At 41.3% G+C, this 21,338-nt stretch overlaps 2 protein-coding genes across 4 annotated transcripts in view; one reads left to right on the top strand and one right to left on the bottom strand.

The window, feature by feature from the left end:
- Positions 1-2,847: 2,847 nt before the first annotated feature.
- Positions 2,848-13,800, bottom strand: RIOK3 (RIO kinase 3). Its single transcript, XM_066562426.1, has 13 exons — positions 13,619-13,800; positions 12,807-12,928; positions 11,839-11,984; positions 11,604-11,708; positions 10,934-11,043; positions 9,682-9,825; positions 8,693-8,820; positions 7,610-7,795; positions 6,970-7,129; positions 5,868-5,948; positions 5,689-5,778; positions 5,275-5,382; positions 2,848-4,192 (listed from the first exon to the last, which is right to left on the bottom strand). Exons 1-13 carry the CDS (start codon positions 13,682-13,684, stop codon positions 4,091-4,093), a joined length of 1,548 nt encoding a protein of 515 aa, XP_066418523.1. The 5' UTR covers positions 13,685-13,800; the 3' UTR covers positions 2,848-4,090.
- Positions 13,801-18,559: 4,759 nt separating this feature from the next.
- The window catches only part of TMEM241 (transmembrane protein 241), a 55,120-nt gene continuing 52,341 nt past the window's right edge, over positions 18,560-21,338 (top strand). For all 3 annotated transcript variants that reach the window (XM_066546424.1, XM_066546433.1, XM_066546415.1), the window contains exon 1: positions 18,560-18,669. In XM_066546424.1, the coding sequence (XP_066402521.1) occupies positions 18,598-18,669 (72 nt within the window). In that variant the 5' untranslated portion in view covers positions 18,560-18,597. The remainder of the gene's footprint in view (positions 18,670-21,338) is intronic.

The raw sequence follows: 21,338 nt of genomic DNA, 5'->3' as shown, positions 1-21,338 counted from the left end.
TACCCACCCCGGCTCGCAGGCGGCCGCTTCCTGTTTACACTCCCCTCGCGCGTGACGCGGGGCGCTCCCGGCTTAAAGGCGCAGCGGCCCGGGAGCGGGATCAGGGACTGGGAGCGCTGCTGGAGAGACCGGGAGAGGGATCAGGGACCGGGAGCGCTGCTGGAGAGACCGGGAGAGGGATCAGGGACCGGGAGCGCTGCTGGAGAGACCGGGATCAGAGACCGGGATCAGAGACCGGGATCAGAGACCGGGAGCGCTGCTGGAGAGACCGGGATCAGAGACCGGGAGCGCTGCTGGAGAGACCGGGAGAGGGATCAGGGATGGGGAGCGCTGCTGGAGAGACCGGGAGAGGGATCAGGGACTGGGAGCGCTGCTGGAGAGACCGGGAGCACTGCTGGAGAGACCGGGAGAGGGATCAGGGACTGGGAGCGCTGCTGGAGAGACCGGGACCGGGATCAGAGACCCGGAGCGCTGCTGGAGAGACCGGGATCAGGGATGTGTCCAGGACTTCTGAAAGCCAGTGTAGAGAGGTATCGGTGAGATTAACAAATAGAAACGGAAACCTGGGAAGCTTCAAAATCTGCTTCAGGAAAGGCGTGGATGCTGACAAAAAGAAAGACGTGGGATGAGCATAGCGTTACAGTGAGAGACCACATTGTAAATATTTAGGAGGGCACATATTAGAGGGAAATAAAGGAATTAAGGTGCCGGGGTAAGCTCTGACTCCAACTCGTGTCACTTATCAGGGCACTGCTCTAGCTGGGAGGATTTATTCTGCTTTTAAAAGCAAAGGTACTGGATTTTAAAATGTCAGGCAAGCAAAACCACGATTTTTCTTAACCAAGTGTGAAGGCTGCAGCAGCAGACTGGGGCTTTTGGCCCAGCCTTTTATAATGATTTTAAAACCAACAAACCTAAAAAAACCCCAAAACTTTTATGTGGAGAAAAAAAGGAAACAACTGCTGCTGAGATCTGCCTTTATTTGTCCACAATTACTGCATCATCACTGTCACTATTGATCCTGCTCGGGAAACTACTTTTTAGTGTTGCAAAATAGTTCAGGAAAAATATTAATAAGCATTATTGAAGTCAAAGTCTGGCTTGGTCCTCAGCATTTAAGCTGAACGTATATTTTAGTTTGGACAATGAAACAGTGATGGGATTTTTTTTGTTGATGCACTGGCTAATGCCTTAGCTCACTAGCTGTAAGCCCTACATTATGATCTAGGAATTGTGTGAGAATATCAATTATGTATTTGCTTATTGGTTTAGAAAGGAAAATTTAAAAAGGGGGGGGGGGGAAAGACTAAGATCATAACAATTTTAAAAATTTCAGATTAAAATGGTATCACAGTTTAGTATGAGAGAAATAGAAATTTAAGTACCAGGTACTAACACAGTATCATGAAACAACTATTGGATAACTTGTGACCCAGTTAGTCCACCTGCACAATTTTCACATCAGATACTAAAGAGATTTCACATAAAGATACTAAAATCACAACTAAGAATTACAACAAGCTATTTGTTCTGCAGAACCCTCCTGCATCATCAAACAATTCTGTTAACTGGAGATGACAAGTACATCCAAAGCATTTGAAGTACCTTAAAATTTATAATTTTTTTCCAAAGCAACAAAATTTATTGCTTTTTAGCCAGAAGTTTAGTAAATCCAGAGTGAAAATTTAAGAAATTCTACTGACATTTACCCTTTCCTACTTCTCTAAAAACCAGCGTGGACTTCCTCCAACTGCGATAGAAACTGAGGTATCTTTGAGGGGAAATCAGCAGATGAGTAAATAACACACACTTGTAACTCATCTGATAGTAATAAACCTAATGGCCAATTTCAAAACTAAGATTCTATTTGCCCAATAATAATCCTGGAACCTTTTATTTCAAAGGAATCCAGGAAAATGCTTCTTTTAGTAAATTCTTGTTTCCAACTACTTGGAAACATGCCCAGGTGTCTTAAAATCTCAAAGCAAATTCCTGAGCCAATTTTACTGCTGGAAGTGAAAATATATTAATATATAAGATATACTATATAGTATATAATATATTTGGGCCCAGTAGCTTTAAATTAGACTCAAGAAAAATTGCTTCATTTATTTGGGGCATGTTTGGTTTTCTTAAGCCTGTGCTAGACAGATTTTAGCAAGGCATTAAAAATGACAGTCACAACGGAGGCTTTGGCCCAAGCACAGAGATACAAGCAGGGGCTTGTTTCAAATAGCTCAAAAATCACCCTCCTTGCTTCCTGTTATTTCTGCCTTCTTCCTCTCTCTTCATGCAAATAGCTGTAGCAATCAAAAACTTCCTTGTACAAGAACATTTTAAAGCATTAGCAACTGTTCTATGCTCCTCCCTAAGAAATGTTAATATTAAAACTAGTTTTAAGCCAAGAATAGGACTATCTTTATTTTTTTTTAAAAAAAGCCTTCTCCTCTGAAGGAGATCTGGCTATCTTTGACAACAGCAGCTTGTAGTCTTCCTAAAAAGGTTAGCACTTCCCTTGCAGGACCTAGTCTGTCCTTTCCCTGATACCCTTATTTTGGGAAACTATTTCACTGAGAAATTCAGAACAGACTTAAGGATCTGAAAGATGCAAGCTCCTTTATTTAAAAAGTAAAGGGTAAATGCAAGATACTTGTCTGATTTAGGAAAAGGATCTAAGTGTTGGGATGAAACTGGCAAAACCAAGGTTGTTTACTGTTCATGTAGTACCCACCCAAAGACTCATTTTTATATTGTTGTAAGGAATTTGTGTGGTCTTACCCTAAGACTGCTCTAGTGAAGCACCAAAGATCAATGAAGGCCTCCATGATGCAAAGAACCATGCAAGAATACCACCACAAGATCTTAAATTTTTACTTCACCACCAGTTTTCCAACAAAAAGAGATTAAAAAGTCACTTTCACAGCACACTGTGAGGTCACATGTAGCATCACTATGTTCTGCTTGATAAAGAGCAGCATCAGAAACTAGAAACCAGAAATCAGTTAAAAAGAAGTTGATTAGAATTCCTTAATTCCAAACTATCCTACCACATCAGTTCATCTTTAAATGTGTTTTTTGGAGAGAAACATCAGTAGATTTATAGAAGATGCTCACAAAAAAAAAAAAAAAAGACTGACATTAAGAATAAATAGACTGTGGAAACCAGTATCAGTCATCATTATTTCTAAACAAAGCTTTTTTTGCTTACAGGTGGAAAAAGAATACTCATATTTGTCTGTGATTATCTTTAGGGTAAGAACATTTGATGCTCCAGACTGATATTCTAAGTATAGACAGGATTATTATAGTTTTGTTTTTGGCTTACACCAAGTTCTTGGAACCATTTGTGTAGTAAGAGTGAAGCTACCTGAAGTGACTCTTTATTATATATCATTGACTAAGGATTTCCTGGCATGTCACCAAGGAAGTCCTCTGCTGGTTGGATTTCAAATATGTTTCCCATAAAATACCCAACAGGATTTACAGAGATTATTAGAGCCACATTCCCTGTACTTCAAATGAAAAAGTCCAGACTTCTACATTTATAAATATATTACTTTGCTAAATTAATATTTTCATATGATTGCAGTGCATAGTTTGCCTTTTCATTTTACCCTTGGTGGAGATGGATGAATAACACTGTGTCCATAAACAACATTTCATTAGTTTTCCAAGTTGCATTAGGAAAAAAAAGAGAGGGACTCTTCTACTGTGCTTTCCCACTAGATACTTTGGACAATAGATGATTTTAAGATTATTTTTTTTAGACTAAAAGATAAGTAAGCTCTGAATCGTGCAAAATATGACCATCTGAGCTACATTAGTCTAATGTAACTGGGCAATTGGTGAAGTTGTCAGTCTGTTCAAAGTGGTAGTGACAGTCCATTCTCACAGTGCCAGCCTGATGTGTGGGACAAGTTAAAAAAAAAAGCAAACCACTGAGGCATCACCATATGCTTGCTGTGTTTTCCATTTTGGTATTCCCAGCCAACCATTCTCTTGACATTGGCAGTTGACATTTACCACTGCACCAACGTAGTTAGAAGCAGTAAATTTGTGTTTTGTTTTGTCAGCAGCTACAAACTCAGTGCTATTCATCATATATAGGTGGGTCTCCATCACTAGAAAACGTTGACAGTTTCTTTCCATGATTCTGCACGTGATCTTCATTCATCTTCTCCAAAGCTTCAATCTAGAGAGGCAAAAATAAAACCATGCTGAAATCATAAAACCATGCCAGCAGCAGAAGGCTTCTAAACAGCATTAAAAAGTAGCTTTTGAGGCCAGAACAGGTATGTAAAATGTTGCTATTTCAAAGATTCAGTCACATGTAGCAGCTCAAATAGAGCCAGGTACACCTTGAAATATCTGTTCTCAACAAGTTACTAAAATGAGCAGCACTCCTTTACAGTTTGAAGCTATGTAACTAAAATGCACCAGGGAGGAGGACTGGATGATTTCTTAAGACTTCAGCTGTATTTCTCAAAGTACAGAAGTGTGCCTCCCTCCAATAACACAGAGACTGTGGAACTGTGGCACTGTGTTCTCTTTCTTAGTTTGACCACCTGCCCCAGGAGTCACCTAAGTACAGCTCCCACCTACTCCATGCTGGACTAGCACAAACCTGCAATGTCATTAGTAATTAGGGAGAGTAGAATTGCCACATTGCCCTTACTTAAGTAGAAAATATGGAATGTCTGACAACTAGTTTTTTAAATCTGATATCAGGACGCAGGCCATGAGGAGTTACAGCCAAATGTTGAAAGCTAAAAGCCAACAGTGACCAAAGATTCCTAAGTCCATATTTACATTAGCATGATTTTAAGCTTCAAAATTAGAAATGCTAGCCTAAACTTTAAATTCAAATAAATTAACATCTAAACCATGAAAAATTAGCAGTAGAATAATTATTATTTTTAACCCAACTTTCCTTTTGTTGTACAACCTTTAATGTATGTAAGGCAAGACAACAGCTTTTAAACTAAAACAGATCACTAGATTTGCCTTAATGCTGAAATGAAGCAACTATATTTAACATTAAGTCTTTTCTGCTTGGGAGCAGGGGGATCAAGAAAGGGGGTGGAGAGGTCTGTCAGTCTGAGTTTCTGGAAATGTTTGTACTAAGTTGAAATACTCAAGGTTTTAAAAAGAGATGCAGAATGACTGCTGAAATTTTACTGACAGCAATCACACAAACTAAATCTGGAAAGTTAAGGTATTATAATAGCTACCATAGCTAACCAAATTTAAATTGTTAGACAGAGAAAGCTATACCTCTGCTTGGAAGTCTACTTCATTGTCAGCTGTAATATTTAAACCTGAGACAGCGTTGAAGAGTTCACGCTCATTAAGTGCTTCTGCCACGCCTCCTTTCTGGAAGAACTAGTCAATATAAAGAGCACACATTAAACACTTTACTACACAGAACAAAATAGTCCTTTGACTTTCCCCAGTTACTACATTTACCCAAAATTACATTTTTGTTTTTGCTGACCCACAGATAAACGTAACTGAAAGAAGTTTTAAGTTCTAGTGGTATAATTTTACTTTTCCACATTTTTATCACTTTCAGAGAAGGACACTATCAGCATGGAAAATGTGCAAGAGTAATCTTCTACATATCTAAGATATCTTGTATCTTAGAAAACATGCAGCATAACAGAAGATTGTCAGACAAAGAGGTCTTACCTGTGAAACATTCCTACAGTCTCTGAACAAAAACTCAAGTCCATGAGGATGGGTTGGCTCCACAGACTGACTGACATCAATGAGCCAGACCTGTAGTCACAGAGAAATAGCAATTCACTTTGTATTAGTACTTCACAGTAGATAAAACTTTTCCCCCCACAAACTATGAACAAACTCACCTTCCCATCATGCCAAAGCATGTTGTATTCACTCAGATCTGCATGGACCAGGTTGCACTCCCTATACAACTGCTGCATCATCTGCAAGGAACCAAAGTAATGAAGGAAGTATGTTATACTCCAAATAAATACTGCTAGCATGACTTAAAAAAAAAAAAAAACAAAACACCAAAACAACCCCAACCTTTCCCTAATCACCCACATAATTTACAAGATTTTTATCCAAGTCTTCAATACACTGCCATCCAGGGGATTGCAATTTTGGCAAAATGCCAGCAAACTAAGCTTTTATCATTGCGCTTAGCTTTGGCAAAGTCAGAAGAGCTACTCTGGTAAACTCAAGTCAGCTCTGCCAAGCAGTCCAAGTGCAAGAGACAGATAAGCATATTCTCTAAATACATGTCATTTTCACTCCTATCACATGGGAAGAAAGTCTCACAGTTGTAGAGACTGAGTCCTAACCAGAACACAAATTCACTTAAGACACAGCTGTGTTGCTCACTGGTCTCATTCAAGACCTAGACCACTCCTGTTACCAAGCTGTGGGGCTGGTTGCCTGGTTGGGTTTTTTTAATATCTATAACATAATAATGAGTAGACAGTTAGCAGCTGGTGTGTTTGAACCAAGCAGATAATAGGAAATTAAAGCATCCACCATGCAATGTTCTAATTAATTCTCCAGTTTCTAGGTTTGCTGAAAAGGGGGCGGGCAATCCACTGGAGAGTGCTTAAGCATCGTAAATTAAGTGTTTGGTAAGCCCAGAAAGACTTCAGAGAATTTTCTAAACCACATACTGCTTCTGTAAAAGGAGGACTACTTGCTCCTACACAATTCCTCTGCTGCTAAGCATCTGTTTGTCATCAAATTCCAGTATGTTTTCCACTCAGATAAAGATTAAATTTAATTCTATTTTTTTCAGTGCATATTTTCTTACTGATTCTAAGTCACACATTAAACAGCAGCAAAATAAGACTTTGGACTTTGTATCTTGACAATTAGGTAAGCATCCTGAAAAGTAAATAAGCGCTCATTTGTCCTTACAGTTATTCCTTTAAAAGAAAATACAACCCAGAATTGGAGGAGAAATCAGCATCATCTTACACTAAGAATCTGATAGTAGGCCTTTTTCATATCTTCACTACTAAGTGTTACATCCTTTAGTTTAGGAGCTGGGACTTGATCCTGGCCAATGAAAGACATAACCAAGACGTGCTTCTTAAGGATAACCACTTGAGGACAAGGAATTCCTGCATTTTGCATTCTGTGGATCAGAAAATAGATACTGATTAAGAAAAACAGAACAAAAGCTTCAAAGCCCCCAAAGTTCTAGTTCCTGCTATCTCATTTGCAATCTGAGAGCTTTGTGAAAAAACTGATCCAGAGTAAACAAAGTCTTTGAAAGAATTAAAAATGAATAATTACATATATTGCACAGTATTTTACACATGAAAAATCAGATTCTGAAGTTATAAGTCAATCTAAAAATGCTCACTAAATACTAATCACTTTTACAACTAGAACCTGTTAACTTCATGAGCCTGTAAATTCTGCTGCAAAATCACTGAAGATGCTGACACAGCTTATTAAACTGTAAAAAAAACCAGGAGCTTATTCAATCTGTGCCAGGTTGTATATTATTTTGGCCTAAAAGTTAAATACCCAGACATAGACTATCTTCCTTAAACAGAGAACAGGAAACTGACAGGCATTTGGCAACTACACTTCCTTTTTCTTTCTTTACCTTGTTAAGTTATGCATTTCTTTCTCAGCCCACATACGAATAATTTTTCGTGGATTCAATTTACTGAAGCGGTCTTTAAACCTGTAGTCATCCTTAATGTATTTGTCACGGTTCTTGAATTCATTAAGAGTTGTTTTAAACACTTTGATGGCACATTCTGGAGGAATAACTTTATCTTCAGTTGAACTGCTCATGGAAAAAGACAAATATATAACAAAGTTAACTATTCACATATTTACAAGCAAATGCATGGGTTTGGGTTTTTATATATTGCCATGCACAGCTATTTTTAATATAAGAGAGGATCTAATTTTCTATCACATTTAGAAGCCAACTTAAGTTTATAACAATTCTATGATTAAACTTACATATGAATGTTTGGGTTTTGGGATTTTGAGTATAAGTTGCTTATCAAATAGGTTATCTATCTCGAATTGTTAAGGCACATCTTTTCTCCCCAGTTCCAACTTTCTCCCTTGACACTTCTAAATACATGATCTGTATTTGAGTTTTATTAGTTCTTTCTCAAACATCACTGGTTTAAAGTCAGTTAAACACAATGCAGTTGCCATACTGCACTCTAATCCTTCCAGTATGGCAGGAAGGATTCACGAAGTGAGCAGCATCCCAACACTATTCTCAAGATAACCTGAAAGTAACAAACAGCACATGCACTGAGCTGCAAATATAGAGCTGGCAATAGAGCAAGCTCTATGGAAATACAACCCTCAGGTAGCCCAAGGTCCTCACGACAGCTCTGTGGTCTGGGGCAGGTCGGTGGAAAGAGTCTCTCAAAAACCTCAAGATTTCTTTTTAAAAAAAGAGTACATATTTTTCCACAGAAAGGCATGGTGGATTTGTCCCCATTCATTAACAGCCTCCAAGGAGGAAAGTGGGGATTCTTTTACTTTATAGCTGGTATCATTTGGTTTTCAGATTTTATTATTACCCTCATATACACAAATACAGCCTTTAAGTCTCAGAAATAAAAAAGGTGCAGATGTTTAAATATGTTTATGTTTTCTGCTTTTTAAATCATCTCTTGTACTTAAAGCTATCATCAGTAACAAACAATATACTCACTTTCCTCCATAGGCATGAAAAACAACAGATTCTTTTCCCGTGCTGATGCAGCCTGTGATGGTCTCCAGCATCCCAGAATTGACCATCTTGTACAGAAGTAAACGTGTTTTAGGATCCACTGCTTTCTCCTACAAGAGATGAATAAGATTAATAGGCAAGACATGAATACTCAATTCAATAAAGCAATTCTTTGCTTTATCACGAGTTTAGAATATTTATATATCACAAGAACTCAACTAAGTGGAAAGAATAATATATTAATAAAATTTCTCTCAACTGACAGAAGGGAGAAAAAAAAAGCCAAACCAAAATAAACATCTGAAGCAAAGCAAATCTGCTCCAGGACTGATTTAATGATTTAATACTCTTAGTTTCCCATCAGCTGTGCAGCACATAGAATATTTTACTAATTGCACATATAGACTGTGGCTCAACAGCACTTTCTACAGCGTTTTCAAGAAGCCTTTACAAATCATGAATTATAATATTCCAAGTATTATATTTCTTTGATATAAGTAACAATAAAGCAAAGCAAAACACACAAATTTGAAGAAGTCCACATCAGGAGTTACCAGAGGCCCTACTTCAAACTCACCCATACAGTCTACCAAGTAAACTCCTAAATTATTAGGTCAGTAGGTCACCTCATCCTCCTGTAACTTGTTATGAAGACAGATATTTAAAGCCATATGGTTCAACTGCAGAGGATTAGTCCACTGGATGTTTCTATAAATAACTTCCAGGCAGTTTATTCAACGTAGCTGGTTAAGAGACAAGTTTAGAAAGACAAAGAGAAAAAAACAGTAGCTGCTCGCTCTTACTTCAACATGGTTCTCACAGTAATGCAGCTCAAACAAAGAGCTTTTTTCTAGAAGGAGCTAGCTGATATCATTTCCTTCAGCAATGTTAACATAATGTTGCTTAGCTGTTTTACTAAAAATGGAATGTTGCAAGAAGTTACCCAGAGAGTAACTTTATGAAAAACATACAGCAGTGGAGTGCTCCTTCTTCTCATGGAGCCTTGCACTTCGACGTTCCTCAGAGTATGCATGTTGTTTTAAGGCATTGAAGACTTGATTTGACAGCTTTAAGTCCATCCCAATTCCATCCCCAACTTGGAATTCAGGTGCAAACTACAAGCAGAAATAATAGGAATTTAAGCATTGTTACTAGCAGATGCCAAAAGTTGGCACAAACAGAAATTTCTCATTCTGATTTGGAAAAACTCATGATAGATTTGGACCTATGTGAAACCCACTTTTTTAACACAATGACAACATTGCACAAACACACTGCTTTAAACTCAGAACTCAAAGTTCTGCCCAAATTGATATGAGATTACCTAACATCCTGCAAAAAATAGCACTTGTAGCATTTCCTTATTTACAGAAGTTGCACCAGTTACCTTAAAAACAATGAAAGGTATGTACTAAAGATAAACAGACTGAAAAGCTGTAAACAATTGACTGAAAATAAGTTACTTGGTATCGCAGACATCTTTTCACTAAAAATCCTTTCTTTAGGATTTTTCCTTCTGAGAAGCTAAGAGGCCTCAGAGACAGAATATAAACAATGATTATCTGCTGCTGTGGAATGTAACAGGTCCACCTGTGATTGGCCCATCTTGGATGTTTATAATTAATGGCCAATCAAGGACCGAGCTATCTCAGACAGAGTCCAAGAGAGCTGCCTTTGTAATTCTTTTTTTTTCCTATTCTTAGCTTAGCAAGTTTGTGAGGAAACCTTCCTTTTCCATTTCTTTTTAGTATAGTGATAATGTAATATATATATCATAAAGTAATAAATCAAGCCTTCTGATCATAGAGTCAACATTCTCATCTCTTCCCTCATCCAAGAACCCCTGTGAACATGGTCACAACTTGGCTTATCAGACAAAATTAGTTAGAAGAAAGATTACACAACATCTATCCTTTTCAAAAATAGCTTTTGTGTTTTATTAGCTTGTGTGCCAGACTTGCTGATAGTTTTGTTTTCCCAAAACAGTTCTGTGCAAATTCTTGAATTGCTCAATAACAAAGTACTTTTAAACAGAAAACTCACAAAACTCAAACTGCCAATGAGAATAACCAATAAAGCAAAGACTGCATTGCTTTCATGCAACAGGGAAAAAAGAAAAGTCAGCACCCTACCCAGCAGCACTGGTGGACAAGCATTAGTTCTTTGGCTGAACTGCAGCATTTCAGTTTTACACAAATTAAGTTTCCCTAAGTTTTCACTTACATTTTCCATGCGAGCAGTGTTTTTTCTTCCACATACCACTTCATCATGTTTCGTAGTAATGTCTTTTCCTTTTCCTATGAAACCCCTTCTTGGTGTAGTAGTAGGTTTATCTGCCAGCAATGAGAAAAAGAAACCAAACTTTACATCTAAGAAAACATAACCAATGCTCATAGAAGTCCCACAATATCCACAAAAGTAATATAATTTCATTTATAAAACAGAATAAATTACTTCAATTGTATGATCTTAGTACAGTCTTCTCCTCTCCTAAGCATGACAGCTTCTTTTGGCTATGTTATAACTAACTTCTCTGTCTTCTCTGGGGTGTCAGACACACTTCTGGCATGCTATGACAGGAGTATTCAATATTATGTGCAAATGATATGTAACCATATCATCCAAATGTAGATGACAGATGAGCACAATACTTCCCACAATCCTTCCCATGTACACTGGTTATTTTGCCAGATTCAGCCACTGAAGCCAATATACTGGCAGACAGAAGCCAGAAGTTACCCACCCAACCTCCTGCTGACACCTCCCACTGAGGTGACCTGATTTTAAATGTAGCTGGTGTCTCTCCTCACATTAAAACAAGACCTAATTTAACTCTGTCCTACTCTCAGCTCTATTGGCTGAAGAAATTGTATTGTTTAAAGCTGTCACATACCTGCTCTGTATGGATCATGACGGGTATCCTGCCAATCAACCTCATCCTCTGAGCTGTCACTGTCATAGGGATGCACCTTCCGATAATTTTCAAAGGATATGGAGACTTGAGAAACAAAACAAATAAGCATGTCTGTGATTATCAGGGATTTGCTACTTCCTCACAGCTCTGCCAATTTAAGCTAAGTGCCAAGAATAGCTCCACAGCATCTATTCTGTGCTTCTGATGAAGGTACCTTTGCTATCTCCATTGATCTTCTTCTCTTCACGCCGAAGCTGCGCATCGTATTCCCTGTCAAATTCCATCTGCAGCATCTGAGCTAGCATTAGATCACTGGAAGTGTCAATATTTTCTCCTGTAATAAATGGTCCTTCAGCAGCACTACATAAGACGAAAACAGGAATTTAAAAAAAAAATAAACACAGCAATCTAAGCAGAAATACTGCTTTATACCACTTTCCCACTCTATACAACAGACTTCATGCAAAGCTGACAGAAAGGAATGGATCTCAGCTGTCTGCCTCCTCTCCAAGCCAACACTAAATATTAATAGATCATGACTTCATTTCTCTTTGCTACTCATTTACGATGCAAATTTTACTTAAATTTTTGCTTGTTTACCATTCATCAAGAAGCACTAAGCTCTATTTTTAACATGTCCTTCAGGAAAAAAAAAAAAAGAAGGCATACAGGTGTATGCATATGTATACCTATTTATATGTTTAAAATATCCCAAATAGTGTTGCTTTGTTCTGCTTCACGGGGAAGATAGCCAAAATTTGTACAATTTTGGAACTAGCAAGCTCTTGGCCTTTCTTTAGAGCTTTCAGGTAGTGGGAGGATACAGGTGATATACCTGATAGTTCTCAAAATAACATTGTACACTGTTAACAAGAGTTCCTAAAAGGGTAGAAAAAACCCATTTCTGACATTTCTCTAAATATACCTTACAGACTGTGTTAACATCCCCAGAAAATGCAAAGTAAACATCAATAAGGAAGTAAGAGCAACAGAGAAGAGAATCTAAGGAAGACTTTTAGCTGGGGAAGCCATCTTCACTGAAGATCAGAGGAAGCAGAATTAGGGGCAACAGGCAAATCATTTAGTATATTGCTATGCACTGAGCACATTGTAAGAAAATGCACAAGAGTGAGAAGATGGCATCACAACTATGGAGAGCACTAATCCAGGACTTAAACTTACGCAACCACTTCAGGAAAAGCAGCATTTTCTTCTTCCAGCTGCAATTCTTTTGCCAGCTGTTCACTCATTACATCAGCAAGAGAACATGATATTGATGTTGTGCTAGGGGCTCCCCACGGACACTGTAAATAAACATTTTATTCAAGTCAGCAAGACTTGTGCAGTGGCAACACAACAATCAAGATAATTAGCTATCGCTGGCTCCAAAATAAGCTCATGTAATCTTGTAAGGGCTCTTCTACAGATACTTGGGGAACTACTCAAAGAGTAGTTTCATAAACTCAATAGAGAGAACAAGGGTTGAAGGGAAAAAAGTCAGTTTGTCAGTGTCGGTACCCTCTGGAGACAGGGATAAAGCTTCCCCAGGAGGTTTGCAGACAAGCAGACACACAACCTATCTAAAACCTGGAATAACCCAACAGCAGTGGCTTACGCCCAGCTTCCTGCCCCGCTCCTGGAGCCCTGAAAGGTCAGCCATGGTAAAACATGCTATCTCAAAACCGCACAGGGACACAACACCTCGCTCGGGGAGGCGGGGGCTGGAGAACGACGAGCCAGGCAAGCCGGGACTCGCTGCCTACCGCCGGGATAACCGAGCTCACTCATCTCCAACACCCTCGGAGGGAAGCAGCTCGGTTATCAGGCTGTCACAACAGCTCTCACCACCAAGGAGATAATTGCCGGTAGCAGCAAACCGCGCTCGGGTCGCTCTGCCAAGCGACAGCCACCCTGGTGGTGCTGGCACCACCTCGCAGCGCCCTCTCCACGGCCTCGGTGCTTCTCCTCCCCCGCGGCGCCGGCACAGCGCTCACCTTGCTCTGCCAGGCGGGGCCCGGCCCGGCGTCGGGCGCGGCGGCAGCGACTCCCACCGAGTCCATGGGGCACGCAGGGGCGGGCGGCGACAGGAGCGGGCTCTCTCCGCGGGGCAGCAACGCTCCGACTGCGAAACCTTCCGGGTCCTCCGCGCTTCTCCGCGGCCGTCGGGCGGCCCATTGGCCGGGGGTGACCCGCCTTTCCGGTGATGTCACCGGGGCGGCCGTGGCCTCACCGGCGGCGTGCGGAGCCCGGAGGCGGAACCTGCCGGCGGAACGTCCGCCCGCCCGGCCGGCCCTACCCACCCGCGGGCTGAGCTGGGCTGGTGGTAACGCGAAAGGGAGAAATTAAATAGCTAACGTTTGTTTTTTATCTCAGGAAGTAGCCAAGGGAACGTAGGGAGGAAAAAAACCCCAACAAATCAAACAGTAAGCCAGGCAAAACAAATGGATGAAATGGAGTCCAGAGAAGGGCAACGGAGCTGGTGAAGGGTCTGGAGCACAAGTCTGATGGAGAGCGGCTGAGGGGCCTGGGGGTGTTTATCCTGGAGGAAAAGGAGGCTCAGGAGTGACCTTACCGCTCTCTACAACCACTGAAAGGAGGCTGGAGCCAGGTCGGCCTCTTCTCCCCGGCAACAAGTAACAGGACCAGAGAACACATCCTCAAGCTGCGCCAGGGGAGGTTTAGATTGGACATTAGGAAGAGTTTCTTCACAGAAAGGGTGATTAGATTGGAGTGAACTGCCCAGGGGGGTGATGGAGTCACCATTTCTGGAGGTGTTTAAGGAAAGACGGGATGTGGCACTCAGTGCCATGGTCTAGTCTACTTGGTGTTTGGTCATAGATTGGACTCAGTCTCAGAGGTCTTTGCCAACCTAACTGATTCTGTGAAATGAAATATTTGGCATTTGTTTTTATTACAGGAAGTAACTGAAGGAACACAAAAAATTACAACAAATTAACCAAACCATAAGCAAACAAATTAATTTTATCCCAGTCCTGTAAGTCACTGTAGATATAAGTTGAAATACTTTGTATGTGACTTGCTGCCTTTTACATCTCGATTTTATATGTAATATTTATCTGGAAAATAGTATTGTGACTAAAGTGCCCTATTTCCAGGACAGCAGCAATGGGATAATGTTGTGCTATGACACATTAGGTCTACTTGGTCAAGTTTCCTTAAAGGAAGGAAGTAATGCCTAGAAATCCCCTCGCTGGCTTATCACCATCTGTTGAAGGTATCTGTCTGCAGTCAGACAACTGTGCTGTCACAGTCACTGTTGATAACCTGAAAACCAGCCTGGAAAGCTGGGTGGCTGCAAGGGCAGAAGTTGTAAGGGGTTCTGTGGCATGCCCCAGCCTCCTCGGAGTAAGTTCCCTGTTTTACATCTAGCAAAGCCTGTACTGCCAGGCAGGCCTAGTAAAGGCCATCCATATCAATTCTCAGCCATGCAAGAATCAGCTTTGTCGGCCAAAGTTCCTCTTATTTGTCCTTAGCAACCTGAAATGACGTAACACATTACAATCTCCTAAGACACACTGTTCCAGGGTTCATTACCCCAGAAAATTCCTAGCTAAAAGACAAACCATCTGGAAGAGGGTAGGGACCCAGGCTGTAACACACAACCTGCAGGCATGACACAGGCTTGTGCCACAAAGGCATTTTAGGATCATAGAATCATTTAGGTTGTAAAAGACCTTTAAGATCATCAGGTTCATTGGTTATCACAGCACTGCCAAATGCTGGCAAGAGTGGCTTTGTCTGCTGATGCAGTACCAGCATGTTTCTTACCCTCTCTGCACTTAGCCCTGGTGGAAAGAGATTATTTATTTTCCTTTGCAATTGCCTTTTGGGGTATGAAGATTACTGTCATGCTCCCTCTATCTTCTTTGTCTAAAATTAACAGCTTTATATATGAGCAGAATATCAAAGCAATGTCCTGCTGGTCTGGGAAAAATCATTATTCTTGCACAGCTGTAAAAGCACTGATTAAGAAAATGTGTTTTGGTAGGTTTTGATTCAGAAAGACATCAACAGTAACTATATATTCCTATGTCTTGTTATGAAGTTTTTAATTTTCAAAAATAAGTCTTCTGTTTTAGTCTCTTGAATATTTCCTGATTAGGCCTTGATCCCATGACCTCTCATATGAATGGATCAAGCATTGAACTGAATTGTGTTAAAAAGAAATGTTCTGTGAAATGATGTGTAAACAAAATAATTTGCGACACGTTCATACCTCCCAATAAAAATAGTTAAAAATCTAGATAGAGCAGAAACATCCCTTCATATTATCAAAATAATTCCAAAGCTGCATAGTGATTACTTTGTACGTAATACAACTCAGTCCTGATAAACAACATTAGCAGAAATTTACATCTTCATTCTTAATCCCTCACTGTAAGTGGCATACAAGAATTCAAACCTGCCTCTGTATTTGGCTGTAAGAAAATATATCATCTTTGCCCCAGTCTCCCACTTGTACTAAGAAATACTGCAAAAAGCTCAGAGATATCACTGTAATATTTTGCATGAAAGTGATACCCCACTGTAATAAAAAGTCAAAGGTACTCTTACTGCATGCTTACATTAGTCTTTGTAGATATCCATAAACTTTACTTACTCTTTTTTAAAGCTTTACAAGCTGAATTTGTGGCACAATGCAAAGTGTGCCTTTGTTTGCCAAATACACTTTTGACATTTGTACATAAACAGATGCTGTGCAAAGTGGAAATGCTGTATCACTCACCCTGCCATCTCTAACACATCCATTACAGTGGCTCATCAGTGATCTCCATGAGCCTGGATGGACCAAACATTTCAGCACTGGAAAATGATGTCTGTGTTGGACCACCACCTTAAAAACCAGATAGGATCACGTCTGATGCGCCAAAATACTTGAATTTATCTTGGTCAGTTGTTTGGCTGTTGCACTCTGTTGACCTTGTCTTTTGAGGCTAAACATAGCAGGTTAGACAGGCTCATTTAGTGGATTTGACCACTTAGTGCCTCCCTCCCTCCCTAGTTTAAGCCATGCTCATAAATAAAGTTCCTTATTTATGCTGCTTTGCTCTGTCCTCTAAAAAGAGGGTGTACGTGTACAGAGAGGGCCTTGTACTTTGTGTTACCTGAACAAAGTCAAGGTAAGAACTGCAAAGATAGGGCCTTGCTAATACCAGGACTGGGAAAAACAAGGCTTACCTAGGCCATAATAAAAGTTCACCCAGTAACCATGACCTGACAGGGTGTTTCTTTTCACCTGCCTGGGATATTTATAGTTCACACATCACCAGTGAATCATAGAATCATAGAATAGTTGGTTGGAAGAGGCCTTTAAAGTTAGCCATCTAGTCCAGCCCCCTGCAATAAACAGTGGCTTCTTGTCATGAGTGTGTTTCAGACAAAATTTATTAGGGAAGCCCTCCCATTGAGCCATGAGGTGCAGAAAGGACCCCCTTGCTTTATATATTCCTGCTCAGAGAGGAGCCAAGGTGCAGCTGAATCCAATCTTAGCCTCAGACTGTCAGTGGTTTAAGAAATTATAGAGGCGTGATTGAACTTTTGTACAACTTTGTCCTGTAGGATAAATGATGGCAAACCAGGTCTATTTATATAAAAATGAATGATTTATTATGATAAATTATTAAACAAAGAGATCTTACTCAGAATTATTTGCTACACACTATAGAAGATAAAACCACTAGGATAGGATGGTACAGTGCAGTCTATCAAAGCAACTATATTAAAGCAATTCTAAATAAAACTAGCAGAAAGAAATAGTTATTAAAGCAGAGATTGATGTTAATCACCCATACCAATGACCATGGGCAAAATCTCTCTCACTCAGCCTTAAGGACTAACTCTGAGGGGTGTCCCCACGCAAAGGAGGTATTTTCATACACACTCCAAGAAAGGATATGGTAGAAGAACCTAACCATATGTAAATGGACTGGACTTTTATAGTGTACAGTGACTGACTGCCACTCATATATCTCCAGGTCAGCTTAGCAGCTTGTCTGCCAAATCTTTACCTCACTGTCAGGATGCTAATTTGAGGCTGATGTGTCAGACCGGTGTTGTCATAATTCATCACCAAAACCAGCTTGATGCCCTCTTTTAGTCCACCACTGGACTAATAGCCTTGTAAATAAGGCATTGTCCAAGTTGCTTGACCACATTCCAGGGCAGGGCATCCTGCTAAACGTCTTCAACTAGATCAGGTTTCTCTGAGCCCCGTCCAGCCAGGCTTTGACCACTTCTAGGGATGGTGTGTCCACCACCTGTTCCAGAGTCTCACCACAAGAAACATCTTCCTTACATCTAGTCGAAATCCGCCCTCTTTCAGTTTAAAGCTATTCCCCCTACCAGTACATGTCCATGTAAAAAGTCCCTTTGCTGCTCTCTTACAGGTCCCCTTTAGGTACTAAAAGGCTGGTGTAGGGTCCCTCCAGAGCGTTTCCTTCTCCGGCCTGAACATCCCGAACTCTCTCAGCCTGTCTCCGCAGGAGCGGTGGGTGCTCCAGCCCTCTGACCAACTTTGTGTCCCTCCTGTGGACTTGCTTTATGTAACAGGTCTTTCCCGTGCCGAGTGCCGCGGAGCTGGGCGCAGCACTCCACCTGGGGTCCCACAAGGCAGAGGAGAGGGGACAATGTCCTCCCTCCCCGGCCGGCCACTGCTCGGCGGTGCCGCCTGGGCCGCAGCGGTGCCCGGGCCGCGGCGCTGCGGCCGCTCCGGCCGCCCTGGGCCCGGCCCGGCCGCCCTGGGCCCGGCCCGGCCGCCCTGGGCCCGGCCCGGCCGCCCTGGGCCCGGCCCGGCCGCCCTGGGCCCGGCCCGGCCGCCCTGGGCCCGGCCCGGCCGCCCTGGGCCCGGCCCGGCCGCCGGGCGGCAGCAGCGGCCCCGCAGAGGCGGCGCCCGCTGAGGCGACGTGTCCCCGGCCCGGCCGATGGCCGCCGCCCGCCGCGCCCGCGCTGACCGATGTATTTGAAGAGGCCGGCGGGCGGCCTCGCCTTCTGCCTCTTCTACCTGGCCTCCAGCTTCACCAACAAGGTGAGCGCGGGCGCGGGGCCGCCCCGCACTCGGACGGGCCGGGCGGGGCGCAGGGAGGTGCGGGGGCGCTGGCTGCCGGTCCGCGGCTGCGGGAGCGGGGGCCAGGAAGTGCAGGATCCAGGGGCGGGAGGAGGAGAAAGACGGTGCCCTGTGCTTTCCCTGCCCTGCTCAGGGAGAGCCAGAGGACCAGCCCTTCCCGGACGGGACTACCCCAGGAGTGAAAAAGTCCGTGACACTCCAGCCAGCCGCCCATCCCTGTGTGCTCCCCAAACTGCGGATAGGGTGCCGGTTTCGTTTTGCTCAGTGTGTGACAGCTTTACCCTTCCACGACAAATGAGTTCCAGTTTTGTCTTGTTTAGGAGAGCAAGGAGGTTGACATCATATCATTCCAATGAATGGAGTGTTATAGAGCCAGAAGTTATGCTGCACTGAAAGTATCGCTGATGCTGTATAAATTTCATTATCGAGTGTATGGCAACTGCACTCATTCCCACAAGAAGATCTGTTAACTGGAACAATGATATCAACTATCCAAGGGGAAAATGTGAAATATTCAAAGTATTATTTTAGAAGTGAAACAAATATTAACTTCCATGGCAACTTTGTTCCATTGACTACTTAATTAACAGACGAATTAAGGACAAGGATTTTGTTTTCCCCTGTGTAACAATTTCATATTAGTGTTGCTGAAGTGTCTAAGTGTAAGAAGTAAGCTGAAGATGGCCACATTGGGAATAAAATTGTATAATTTAAGCATAGTTTGAAAGTAGTTTTTTCACTCTGGGAGGAGGAGTTAGAGTAACTACTCCGTGCTATCCTGTTTGTCAGAGAGCGTGTCTGTATTTCTGGTGCAGATTTCTGAAAGAAAAAAATATTGGTGAAACAATCAGGGTATGAATATTCTGAGGGAGGATTAGAGAAAAGCAGCATTTCATTTCAAAATGAAATCTTTTCTGGGCATTGGCCAGTGGTTCCAAGATACATTTGTCATTAAGGATGCTCAGGAGTAGACTGAAATCCAGACATGAAACAAAGTTGTGGGAAGAGATAATGCACTTGATTTGACAGACTGCTGGAAGCAGTGATTAGTTAAATAGAAAGGGGCTAAAAGAGCTTCTAGGTTGCATCATGGATTGGGAAGGGTATTTATTTGGCTTAACTGTGATTGAGGGGAGGTCATAGGGACATTGACATAGGGCCTCCATTTTCAGACCTGCATGTAGGTTTTAGTGTAATAAAGTATAATATAACCAGAATATAGACCTTTCAGTTGTTGAAGGTGGTGTGCAAATGCAAGTAGGGGTACAGATGTGTAGGTTGATTGTCCTGATTTAAAATGCACATGGCATTTCTGACAGCTGTACATGTAAAAAGACCTGTTGTGAATCAACATGCCTTGTCTCTGTATACTGATACCAGCTTATTAGTGACACCCCAAAAACTTGAAAACTGGACCTTGCAAGGTACTCAGCACAGTTTTTTTCTCTCTGCTGAAATCTTTCAGCTTCTCCTTTTGCCCTTCACAGTTTCTGCTGGCTCCTGGAAGGAACAGCAGGTACCTTTCATTTCCTCTGAGGAAGCTTCAATCATTCTTCTCCTTTGCAGAAGTGGTATTTATATACTTCATCATGGCAAATTGTTAGACCTGGAAGGCATGTATTTGTGCCTCACATTTGCATATATACATATTTAGTGTGAAGAGACACTAGCATCCATACGCGCAGGCCCAGACAAAGCAGGCTAAAGCAATGACACAGATTTTGCTTTTTACCCCCATGTATTACATCTCTAATGGGCTTTATGGGCTGCTTAATATTTTACACAATGTGTAAGCAGAATGTTAAATCTGTAAGATACATTAGCCATAAGGAGACAATTATGTTTAGATTATTGCTCTTGGTTCTGCCAAAGATTGCCTGTTTGGTATGATATGATTTTAATTGACTGGTGCTCATGGCTTTTTGTTCCTGTTAATCCTTTTCCATTCAGTGTGATGTATGGACTATGTTCAGAAAATGAAAGTGCAATTCAGATGACAGCCTTCTCCATTTTTCAGTATGTCCACTCCATGCCTCATGTCCTTTAGTGTCTGTTACTTTCCACAGCGACTGAGGCAGCATCCAGCAGTTCTGGCCTGGGAAGTGTCATGAATGAGTGATTTAGGTCACTCAGAGAATCACCAGCAAAGGGATGTGCAAAAGCAGATTAATATTAAAGTGAAATCACAATAAAGTTTGTTGGTGAGGTTCATTCTACTGCCATCAATACTACATTATTACAATGTTACATCATTATTGCATTACTACATCATTACATCTATGCCATCACTATTAGATGGTTAAAGCAGACAGAGGAAAATCAAACTAAAATCAATCAATCTAAAAATCAATAAACCAAAAATTATCTGCATGGAAATAAGAACAGGGAAGGGAATAAGACACTGAGTCACAGCATTCATAGTGGACTCACTTGCCAAACTTAACCCCAGATTTGATGAATGGTTTAGTCTAAAGGTTAGAGCAACACTTAAACATAGCAGCTCTTAATCAAAAGCTTAATTTCAACAATTTAACAAAACATTCATATAGAATTTAATATAGGCACGACAGTGACTCACTATCTTACTTATAAACCTGATGTACTTAAGAATCAAAGAAAGCAATGAATTC

Source organism: Molothrus aeneus, chromosome 1 (genome assembly GCF_037042795.1).
Source record: "Molothrus aeneus isolate 106 chromosome 1, BPBGC_Maene_1.0, whole genome shotgun sequence".
NCBI classification, from domain to species: Eukaryota; Metazoa; Chordata; class Aves; order Passeriformes; family Icteridae; genus Molothrus; species Molothrus aeneus.
This window is presented reverse-complemented; position numbering and strand designations above follow the sequence as displayed.

Excerpts from the sequence above, each read along its gene's own strand:
- RIOK3 (XM_066562426.1), bottom strand. The coding sequence starts at position 13,684 with ATGGACTCGGTGGGAGTCGCTGCCGCCGCGCCCGACGCCGGGCCGGGC. Across the intron at positions 8,821-9,681 it reads AGAAGGAGCACTCCACTGCT|GAGAAAGCAGTGGATCCTAA; the intron begins GTATGTTTTTCA and ends CATCTCTTGTAG. Across the intron at positions 7,130-7,609 it reads GAAATGCATAACTTAACAAG|AATGCAAAATGCAGGAATTC; the intron begins GTAAAGAAAGAA and ends TCTGATCCACAG.